The sequence below is a fragment of the Manduca sexta genome, chromosome 25 (assembly GCF_014839805.1).
Source record: "Manduca sexta isolate Smith_Timp_Sample1 chromosome 25, JHU_Msex_v1.0, whole genome shotgun sequence".
In the NCBI taxonomy this organism is placed as follows: domain Eukaryota; kingdom Metazoa; phylum Arthropoda; class Insecta; order Lepidoptera; family Sphingidae; genus Manduca; species Manduca sexta.
The window spans coordinates 7,482,270-7,493,974 of NC_051139.1; the positions used below are offsets into that span (position 1 = coordinate 7,482,270).

Below are 11,705 nucleotides of genomic sequence, written 5' to 3' on the forward strand. Positions count from 1 at the left end.
TTAGTTAAGTACATAGATGAAGAACGTTAAAAACTTTTTCAACGAATGAGTCATAGGTAACATTCATTTATTAATACATGCCTTCCGACTGATTATGTCTAGTGGACCCCGTAGTGCAAGAGTGCCGTCTAATTTTTGTATTCGAATATATTAGGAAGGCCTAATAAATGGAAAACAGATGCCCGTACTCAGCAGTGCAACGCCGCGCCGTTTTGTTTAGCGTAAACATAGGTACTTGTAATGCCATCAAAAAATCTTGCTGACTAGACATATTTTTCGTGGAAAGAAAACGTACCTATATTAAAAACCTCGTTTTAATGTTATTCAGATACAGAAAATCAACAAAACGGAATGCTTAAGATCACTTTGCCGTCCGGCTGTCTAGCTTTCCAAAGTAATTTGCAAATCATTCTTTTTCAATACACTATTTTTTTACGTTTAGAAAGTAACACTTTTAAAGAATCTCCGCAAGCATCAATCCATTAGTTACAATGTCACTTTACGAGTCTCACTTTATTAATATTCAGTAGGTATGTCTGTGTGTAGATGTTACGTGAATGAATAGACTTGGCCTACACTTAACGGTTTGTAAATAGTCATTAAGATTTTATTACTCTTCCTTACTGCCGCTCCTGTAATAAAAGTCTACTTTACCTATGTATGTGTATGTTTTTGAACAGTTTGTATATTTTTACTTTAAATTTGAACAATTATTTTTTCTAATATAGTAAAAGGAAAGCATGTTGAAATCATTATTAACTTGAATGTTCAATATTTCAAGTCTTCGCTAAAAAAATTCATTCGAATCGTTTACTTGACTGCGCCTTAACGCTATAGCGTTAAACGCATGGCCCTCTCATGCGTGCCGTCCCTGTGTACAGGGAGTGGGACCTGGCGTGATATTCACGTCCCTTGTTTAATTTTTTTTGAAAGGCAGTTATGACTGTTGCTCACCCCATTCAGCTTATCTTGGCGAGGTCACTTTAGCCCCGTATCGCCCCGAGGAAACCAGTCCGCCAAGCTGGTTTAATTTGGCAAATTTTAAGCGAAGTAACTGTTGAGATACAGAAATAGGTACACTGACATGCGACGCAATGTTTGAACATCGCGCCGACCTCTCACCACCCCATGTCGATATCACCCAGCCATGCTTTCTGTGTAGCAAAGGTCACTAGATAAATAAATTACTAAATAGTTTTTAATTATGTTAATAATAATTTACATTTTTAGAAATTAATATTTAATATAAGAAGTCGTTCCGTATCATAGTTGTCAGAAAGCGCTATTGACGCAATACCTAAATAACTGCTTCGTGATTCTGAAAACTGTCTAAATTATAACTGGCTATTAGAATAAAATTATTTTGCGGATTTTTTATTACTATACAACCTCAAGACCCACCTCTAATATTAAACAGAAAAAAGGCAATGAAAAATCATCGACAATTAACGTGCCGTTTATTTCAGATGCACAACTTTTTAAATTATTCACATTTCACTCCACTGTATTACTCAGTGAGCAGCACATATAAATTATAATTGTAGTATAAAGTATACATCCAAACTACTGACATTTATTTGAATATTTTTAACGTACAATTCAGTACGAAGTTATTAGACTGCTGAAGATACATATATTAGACTGCTAGGATATCTGTGATTCTACAGGCTCATTTTGACATTGTATTACTAAATTAAACCACATTCTTATCTTGAAATAACACTTTACAATTTGTTACTCTGTATGGACATCCATACAGAGTAAAAAAAAATAAGAAAGTGTAAGTAGCGAACAAAATAAATATTAATAAAAGTTCATTTTAATTTTACACGCCCAAAGGCACTTCTACTACTCAATTTTTTTTTTGCAATTTGGCATTTTTTTCCCATTGGTAACATGACATTTACAGCAAGCAATACAATACACACAGTATATGTAGACTAAAGTGTGATTTTAATTAAAAAAAACTAAGACAGCGAATTTTGGTGAAAATATTCGTTATCCATTGATACTTTTTGGCACAAAGTTGGCAGAAGTAGGCGAGTATGTGTTTTCACATTTATTAACGCAGTGTAAAATGATGAATTATAAATCAATGCATATTAAAGTATTGTACCTGTTCCAGCAGGTCAACAATATCCACCCTGTAAACATAAATTATATCTACTGTTTCCTCGGGGCTTATAGTTTGAAATAGGTTTAAGTAAAAACAGATTTAGCTGTACATTACCAGTGACAAATATTTCCGGTCGGTTTCAATAACTTACTAACATTTAACTGAAGTTTGCTGTCTGGTTTCGTATCTGGTATAGTTTCAACTGGATAGTAAAAGTTACAAGCGTTTTATTTTTGCACCGAGTATTAGTAATGTTATGTTAAAAAAATATGATTACTTTTTAAGTTTTCAACTATAATTATTTTCAATATTATTACATTTAATTTAATGTATAGCAATTTAAATACTGTATAGATGATTATAATAATAATTAATAGCCCTATAGTCATCTTTGGCAAAAACAAAACATACCAATGATAGTAATCATATTCGATTTCCAATAGATAGCTAAACTTCACGGGTGAGATATTCTTATCTATCTTGGTTTATAGAAACAGGGATAACCACAAAAAATAAGAATAGCAACTGTTTATAATCTGTGGGTAAGATATTGAAACCAGCTGTTTGAGTTCTTGAAAATAGGTATTAAATAATCGTTATCAATAAACGATCCCAATCGTTATTTCAATCCATCGCAAAAATTTACCAATCAGAACAATTTTTTTTTTTTTACATTGCTTACAAAAGTAATTATTTTTATTGCATTATTTTCAGGATTGGATCGCAGATTAAAATTGGGATCATTTAATGAAAACTGCAGTTAACTGACACATTTATCTATATACATAAATATTATCAAATTCCTGAAGGAAATACGCTATGGGTAAATTATACAAATGGTTAAGCTTACAACGCGCTTTCACAATTATTAGAACTATGTGATTTCATTGATTATATTTTCCAAACTCTAAGCAATTCAAATCACACCTTTATGTGTTAAAATATGTATTAAATTGTAGTGGAGTTAACAATAATACCTTCTGGAAGGTCAACAACATATTCCCACGTCATTAACACTTAGCGTTACTGATATTCTATTTAAAGACATTTTTAGTAGTTACATACCAGAACATGACATGTTGGCAACACTGTCATTTTAAAGAAGTTACACAGCCAGGGTTTAAAATTCACTGCCTCGATGCAGCATGTTGGAAAAAATAATAAATTGCTGAAATTGTAGGAAAACTAATTAACATTAAATATAAAGGCATGTCCATGATATGGTCTAACCTGTTTGGAATCACATAATGCATACATAAATATGATTATCACAAACTTAAAGGATCTACAAACATCATTGTCCTTGCCATAACATAAACACTTTATTGCTTATTTTTCTTCTTTAAACGATTGTAATTCGTGTGGCATCGTAAATAAACTAGTTGAGGTTTCGATTGCCGCGTTGGTAAAAATATTTGTGTTGGTCGCAAATAACTCTCCCGACCCGCTTTGCTGAGGAAAAAGTTCGTAGTATCTGAAAGGAACGACTTCGAGAATCGCACTAGAGTTCGTAGGCTAGGTGTAAGACTGTAAACTGCACGCAATCTGGTCTTTATGTTCGTCTATAACTTCGGCTTCCATTTTACTATTTTCTTCAGTTTTCCCGCCTTTTTTATTACTTGATATACTTTGGTCAACACTATCATCGTTCTGGAACAATTTAAATGTGTGTGATTGATTTGTTCATGCTTTTATTGCATGTTAAATTTTTACGACTTAGTGCACTTGTTTTTTTTTTATAACGGCTCGACAAAGTGACCGCACTGCACCTGATGGTATGTGGATTGGGGTCCAGATAGTATCGACTGGCGAGAGATGATTAATGATTATGCCTCGCCAGGTGACAATTATGATGGCCTGTTCGAACCGGATATATACAGGCTGATGCCGGAACGCAACACACTTCTTTGGACAACTATGGCGGGTTTTTACACCCTGTGTACACTATCCGGGCGGATACAAAATATACCCAATCCCACTTGATCTAATATATTAGTATGTATTGTTTTGTATTACTATTAAAGCAATAGTATGCTAAGTTCTTTATTGAATATTTAAATTGCTCATTTTTTCAACGTCAATATTTCAAAACACAATTTATTTACGGTTCTGTGGAACTCTAGTATAGCAGAACAGATATTATTTTAAACTTCTCTATCTTTTAAAAAGTAGAGTAAAGCCTTTAGGCAAGCTGTGAATAAACTATATTTGTGGTAGCAATACTAAGCGTTTTGTTTTTGTTGTAAATATAATAGCTAAATTAGTGCAATAATTACCTCATTCTTAACCATTTCCGAAGTATCCATCGCGCAACCAATTTTTCTTTGTTTCTTTGCATGTTTCCGGTTAAAATTTTGTATGAATTCAGCTTGATTTGTATAATCTATAGGTTTCTGTATTAAATATGCTTGAGATATCTTCACATCTGAAATGATATAATACATATTATATTAGTGCAGTATAGTGTAAATTCTATTGTATTCGTATATCTCCAATTTCGCTTCGATACATTGTAACGCGCGATTACCGACATATTTTGCAATCGTACATCGGAAACTGTACAAGGTCTTATTACTGAACCATGTTGAGAATAAACTGACTACTTCTAACGAATTTAGAAGTCGAGTTTTGATATGGCGTTATAAAGTACTATGTATATGTATATTGTTTGAAATTATGCGTAGAGCTCTCGATATTTCACACATAACTCGGGGTGGTGATCGGTAATTGTATTGTCCCCGCGATAATAAAAAAGACTCATGTCCAAGTAGGCGATAAACTAACGCAAAGCTAATTAACACTGGGTCGAAAGACCGGTGACTCCTTATATACATATAGAAGCGCCTATAGTTCACGTCTACCGCTGGACACTAGGGACTACTTGCAAATATGGAAAACATTAACGGTTTGTAGTCATAAGGGGGTAATCTCATTATCTTCATTATAATCTCACCTGCATACAGGGCTGGATAATAGAAAATAATAAATACCTTCTCCCATAACTTCCGGTACCATGAAAGGAAACAGCCATCCCACTAGTGGCGTTTCCCCAGACACATAGTGTGCCCTTTTGTGGTAAAATAAGAATCCATCCAAGCTTGGATTGTTGTTCGGAAATGCGGGATATTTCATCATAAACCTGAAATATTCATGAGAATGTAGTGTTTATTGGACATTCTATGGAAGCAAATGTATGTTATCACTTTTAGCATAGATTTAAGGTAATTATTACTATACTGATAATTTTCAAAGGATCATTTGGAGAAGACTGACTAAGAAGATATATAAGGCGATAATGGATGGAAGAGCCGGAAGGGGTTGACTGTACCAAAATTTGGAACGTCAATATCTAAAATTCTCAGTAAAGGCCAGGTCAAAACCTGAACCGACAGGGATGCTTGAAAACATTGATGAAAATTGAGGAAGCGAAATATAGATGGAAGGATAGAGGCGAAATGGGACAGAGGCGTGAAACTATGTTATTTTCTAAAATCAAACTTGTGTTACATACTCATTGAAGGAGTCTGGAGTACACGGTATCTTTGGCAGCAAAGAAAAAATTACATTATTCGTTTTGGTTATCCTTTTCAATTCATCTATTTCAGCTAGGTGTGTTTGTAACCAAAAATGTCGAAAGTCAGTCTGAAAACAAATGATAAGTCAAATAACTCGACAAATATAATATAAAGAAAAAAAATTGTTCCACAGTATTTTCATTGTACATAATGTTACATAAGTTAGTAATTTATGACAACTATTGTAATTTCTTTTGTAGTATATAAGGTTAATTAAGATTATAATGTTTATTTTAGATAAACCAATTATACTTATTGATTATAAAACGTACAGGGTTCAGACTATATATACTTTCATCATTACAGTATTAAGGAAAGTATACCCACCTCTCCATCGCACATTGGCTGAATGTTCCACGCTAAGAGGTCAAGTACAAACATTGTATTACCCTTTTCATAGTAAAAACAGTCTAATACACAGCAATGATTACATCGTGTATCCCGTGGATTGCCGCCAGGAAGAGCTGTGCGAAATTCGAACCGATATTGGCCATATTTTGTGTAACATTTTGTTAAACCCTGCAACATATAATTCCAAATATAGATTAAAATATGTTAATTAGAAAATACAGTTTACATAATATATCCTGCATGTCACTGGAGGACGACATATTTTTTCACTGGTACAATTTTAATTTTTTTTTCTGCTATTTGGTGCTTGCCTCATCGAAGCCTTGGCCTGGAAGTTATTTATTTTATATGTTGGTGTTATGTTAAATAATAACATCAAATAAACTCATAAATAAATGAAGTTACCTTTTGTAACATTTTCTGTATTTTATTTTAAACCTTTATGAATTAATGTTTAAAACCTTGTAGTTACCAAAATTCAATTACATCAACCAACCTTACTGGCTACAACAAGCATCCTCACTCCTTTGGGGCAAGGTACAACATACCAGTTGTCATTAAAATCCTCAGGCTTCTCAATCATCCACTCAGAAAACATCAAAACATTTTTGTATGTAAGCGGGATTTTGTGAAATCCCGCTACAAATATATTAGGCCTATAATGTATCTGTAATATAAAGACATATTTAAAATAAATTGTCCATAAAAAATTATACAATATTGAGAGTCAATTTCATTTTTGGATTGCCTAACTAGACATAAATAGTCTTAGGAAAGCTAGTGCCCCAAAATAAAAAACTAGATTTAAACAAGGAAGTGAATGATATTATGCTTACAAGAACTAATCTATCCTAACAAATATTTAAACAGAATTGAAACACTATTAAAACTGAGGACTATTTTGTAACTTTCTTCCTAACATAAAATAACTTAGTAGAAAAATTTTGCACAAAATACATGAATATTAAAAAAGCGACGATAGCCTAGTTGGGTTTGGAACGGTCGGCCAAGACGAATGTCCGCAGGTTCAAATCCCAAAGGCACACACCTCTGACTTTTCTAAAAAATCATGTGTGTATTATTTGTGAATTTATCGTTCTCTTTAACAGTGACAGAAAACATCGTGAGGAAACCTGCACATCTAAGAAGTTCTCTATAGGAATTTCGAAGGTGTGTGAAGTCTACCAATCCGCACTAGGCTAGCGTGGTGGACTAAGGCATAATCCCTCTCAGTAGTAGAGGAGGCCCGTGCTCAGCAGTGGGCAAGTATATAATACAGGGCTGATATTATTATATATTATTACATGAATATTATAATGATTTTTATGCATCATAAAAACTTTTTTAAATGTTTTGGGGTAGTTACCTTGTTTGTCTTGAAAATGTTGTTTGCATCTTCACTATTTACTGACTCCAATATGCCTCTAATATTGTCATAGTTGCTATTCCGGTCACTGAAAAAAAAAAATAATATTTGCATTACACTAATGCATCCTACTAATGTAGCTAATATTATAAATGAGAAAGTTTATTAGAAGTAAATACAGAAACATGTGAAAGGATTGGGATTTAATTTGGCCCCAAGCAACACATGTTTTAGGGTCAGAAGTTCCCTTTTCAACATTTTTTTGGTTCAGGAGGACTTTTTTTTAGATTTTGCAGCGAAAGTGCATTACAACTATCGCCCAGCTGTTGTGGGGGTTAAGTTTGGGTCACCATGCCTCTTACAACCCCTATCCAAATTATCTGCCTACATAGGTGAAGTCAAGCCAAAATTTTAGTACTTTACCATCAAACCAGATACATTTTCATAGACCCCTATTTTCGTCACAACATAGACGCCCCTGAAAACCCTCTAGGGCCCATAAAGTTCACAGTGGAACTTATTTTTGTAAATGTGTTTCATGGAAGTAAGCTCACAAGCAACACCTAGTGTAAATATTGAAATTTTCCCATTATAATTTATAGAATAGTTGTGGCCTGTAGCTCTGTGGGCCTTGTTGTATTATGTGTACAGTATGACTTTTAAACTAAGGTCTGGGAATGTTGAAAGGTTATTCAGAATATTCAGAATATTCATAATCTAATAAATATAAGCTAAAGTGATGTGTAGTGTAAAAACTTTCCTACAAATACAAACCAAATTTTGTACATTTAAAAATACCTACTAGATGATTTACATCTTAGTATATATGTTTTTATGAAAACTAATAATGTATATGCACTTACCTTTTTTGTTTTTCGAGAATTTGTTTACGTCTTTCCTCCTGATTTCTAAATTTTCCCCAATTTTTATATAAGTCTTCAAATATTGATTTGCTTTCATCGCATGTCTCCGAAGCCACCATAACATTTCCAAATTTTTTTAGCACTTCATCCATTTTTGTTAATTATTGTAAATTTAATTTCAATAAAACGTTTAAAACACCGCTAATAAAACTAAAATATCAATAATCAATGATAATACATTGACATGTCTCATCACCTATGTCAATTTACCATATAAGTCAGAATGACATTTTAATGTCAGTGTTGGACGGTTTTTAATCTGTGGCATTATACTATGCGTCCATTAGAGAGGACAAAAAAATATAATAAACGGAGAGCAACAATCATTTCCACCTTCTGCGTCCACAATGGAAAGTGAAATTTGAAAGAGTAGGGTTTGCTTTTATAATTATAATGTTATGACTATATAAACTAGTTATTTGAGCCCTTCTTTCATAATTTTCGGGAGGGAGGGCTGAATTGGTACCTTATAAAGAAAACTTGGAGGGTACAATATTATATTTTGGTAAATGAAAATTATCTCATTACAATTTTCACAAAACAAATTATGTTTCATGAAAATAATAGAAAAATCAGAGACCATTTAATTGCGACAATGTCAATATAATGCTTACACTGGAAGCACGCCAGTGTCAATTGCTGCGCGTCGCTTTAATTTAGGTACTTGTCGATACATCACCTTCAGTATTCCTGTTTTAATGTCTATTGTGATCAAGAGCAGGTCGCCAATTTTTACATTGTTCAATTTCTCTTGAGTATTATATTGAGTACTATACTAAGATTTTATTACTTCCTTTCAAACACTATATGCCACAATTTTCATCTCGTAGCTTTAAAAATCTTTTCATAGTCAGACCAAGATCAGACCAAGGCTCAAATTACTTGTATCGTCAACATGCGACACAGCAAAATATAAAAATGCTCGCCAAAATCGGACCTTTGCACTTTGTCACCCGGCCTGATGGTCCACTTGTCGGGACGTGGCGGCTCAGGGTGCATTACAAAATCCTGCAAAAATCAGTATATCGTTCTCTGACAGACAGGGAATGTTTTGTATTGAATTTATTTTTTTACCATTATTGTGTTATTCTATTTTTTTTTTTTCATAAAGGATTCATTTTTAAAGATTTGAGACCGTCATTGCGTCTCGCGTCGATAAATACAGTGTACAGAACATGCAAAAATGCTGGTCTTCCATCCTGTTCTGACCCGGCAAGTGGATGCGGTCCATAATGTACATACTTTTAAACGTCAGTCGTCATGTTATAATGGAAGTTTCGGCTGTATATCTTTGACCTTTGTATTGCCCTAAAGAAAAATAACAAAACAACGAATTTCATCTTTAATCTTCAACGCAATGAGAATATAACCACCAGATAACCACTACGCTAACATCGACGCTCAAAGAGAATTACGATATACATAGAAAATGAAGGTCAAAGAACATTTATCCACGGATACAGCTTTAAGGTGGTAGCTCAAGGTCCATTTTCATACATTTTGTTTCGGCTTTAATCTGGGTAACTAAACAAGTATTGGCAAGTAAAGAATTTAAATTCATGTCTAGTTAGTGATTAGTTCTCGCAGTTGAAAGAAAAATGTAAAAATAATTAATAATCATGGATATTTCTGCCTTTAAAATTTCGTCATATTAAATTTTAAATTCTTTACTTGCCAATACTTGTTTAGTTACCCAGATTAAAGCCGAAACAAAATGTATGAAAATGGACCTTGAGCTACCACCTTAAGCCAAATTTCAAAGGACAGTTTTTGAATTATAACTGCTTCATTTAAACTTGTTACCTACTTTATCATCTATGACTATTGATCTAAGTGCCTAAATTTTAATTTTTAGCTAGTCAGTGAAATTGGTCTAGGAGAATATCAGTCGCAAATCCATATTCAATGTAAATTCTTTTTGGCAGTTTCCTTTTCATGAATGTCAGCCACACATCTCCTACCAATTTTGTTTTAACTACTTATATCTTAGGGATTGTGATCATTTGTCAGAGAGGTTACTGAACCATCTCTCAGTTCTACTGGTTTGAAGTTCATGAAAAACAAGTCGAGTGCATTAAACTGAGGCATTAAACGTATGTAATGTCTATAGCAATATAAAAAAAGGTTACCAAAATTTCCATTCATACTTCTTTTCGTATTTTCGTACTAGGTTACTATTAAAAATATAACGATTTCTTTCCCGAAAGCTTTAATATATTGTCGTAAGCGTGACTTCGTATCTAATATATTTCAACGTTGTTTTTACGAGAACTCGCTAAAGCCCAGCCTACTGTGCGGGGCTGTGTGGAGAGTTTGATTTGGTTTCACCGATTTTACACAAGGATCTACCGAACTAATATTGCATATTATGAAAAGTATAAGAATAGTCCAGACAGGTGGTGGGCCAACGCCCTTATAATGTGGTACATATCTAGTACTTTCATTGTACACCTACATCAATACATCAACTAAAGCTTTGCCGAGGCATTGTTGACGCAAAAGTATGAGTTGGTATCGGAAAACGGAATATCCTGTTTCGCTTGAATTGTAGGGACAATTCAACTGGCTCCTGGCTGACCTAGAATGCCAGCTTCTGTATAATGAAGATTTTTTTTTACCTTTAAGACAACGAGAAAAGATCTACCCACGTTGCCGTCTATCTCGGGTCGCTTAATTAAAACACCTAAATAGAAGAACAAACACTTGTATTCGCTGTGAGAACTTTTTTGATGACGTAAAATTGTTATCCCTCCGCCCTACGTCTTAGGGCCTAGGGGATAGGCGGACTGAGACTTTATCTTGAGTTCACCGATCTTACTACCAAAACGTTAACAGCTTGATCGAGTACATCCTTCATCTGAGCTGGATATACACCCAAAACTTTTTTGCGCTTACGCGTGTGATTGATTTAGTCCCAATATTTCTTTGCGTTTTGAGTAGGTAAGTTTGAGAATAGCTGGATAGTAAGTGTATAAATTGTTAAATATAGATATTAATGTAAATTGCAAATAGGAACTTAACGAAACATCTAATACAAAATTAGTAAAGACTAATATACTACTAAGATTCGGTTAGCCTTTCTTCCACAAAACATTTGCTTTTTTGCAGTTATTATAGGTCTACGAATAATGCAAAAACGTAAACATAGATTAGTAGATAATTCATACATACTCCATCAGTATCGACGCTTCCAGCTTTACAATATTTTTTAAAAATATAATTTAAGATTCGTTTGTTAGGTTGTCTACATAGATTATATGCACACTGTACCTAATTAATGTGCATTCTATAATCAGCGGCGCCTAATAAATTTAAATCGTATTGCAGTTCTACATTTAAATTTGCCGCTAAAACAATAAAAATACTTTATTATC

General features: G+C 33.4%; 1 protein-coding gene across 1 annotated transcript; it reads right to left on the reverse strand.

The window, feature by feature from the left end:
- Window positions 1–1,433: 1,433 nt before the first annotated feature.
- On the reverse strand, window positions 1,434–8,550 carry LOC115444978 (snurportin-1). The gene is made up of 8 exons (XM_030171005.2): window positions 8,272–8,550; window positions 7,409–7,496; window positions 6,539–6,709; window positions 6,019–6,210; window positions 5,628–5,758; window positions 5,107–5,255; window positions 4,393–4,541; window positions 1,434–3,766 (listed from the first exon to the last, which is right to left on the reverse strand). The coding sequence occupies exons 1-8, from the start codon at window positions 8,421–8,423 to the stop codon at window positions 3,632–3,634; spliced, it is 1,167 nt and encodes a 388-aa protein (XP_030026865.1). The 5' UTR covers window positions 8,424–8,550; the 3' UTR covers window positions 1,434–3,631.
- Window positions 8,551–11,705: the final 3,155 nt, after the last annotated feature.

Bases quoted from the DNA above. Each gene is read 5' to 3' on its own strand.
- LOC115444978 (XM_030171005.2), bottom strand. From the start codon at position 8,423: ATGGATGAAGTGCTAAAAAAATTTGGAAATGTTATGGTGGCTTCGGAG. The intron at 5,759-6,018 runs GTGGGTATACTT...ATTTGTTTTCAG, and splicing joins AGCCAATGTGCGATGGAGAG to ACTGACTTTCGACATTTTTG. The intron at 3,767-4,392 runs GTAATTATTGCA...AAATTGTTCCAG, and splicing joins CGGAAATGGTTAAGAATGAG to AACGATGATAGTGTTGACCA.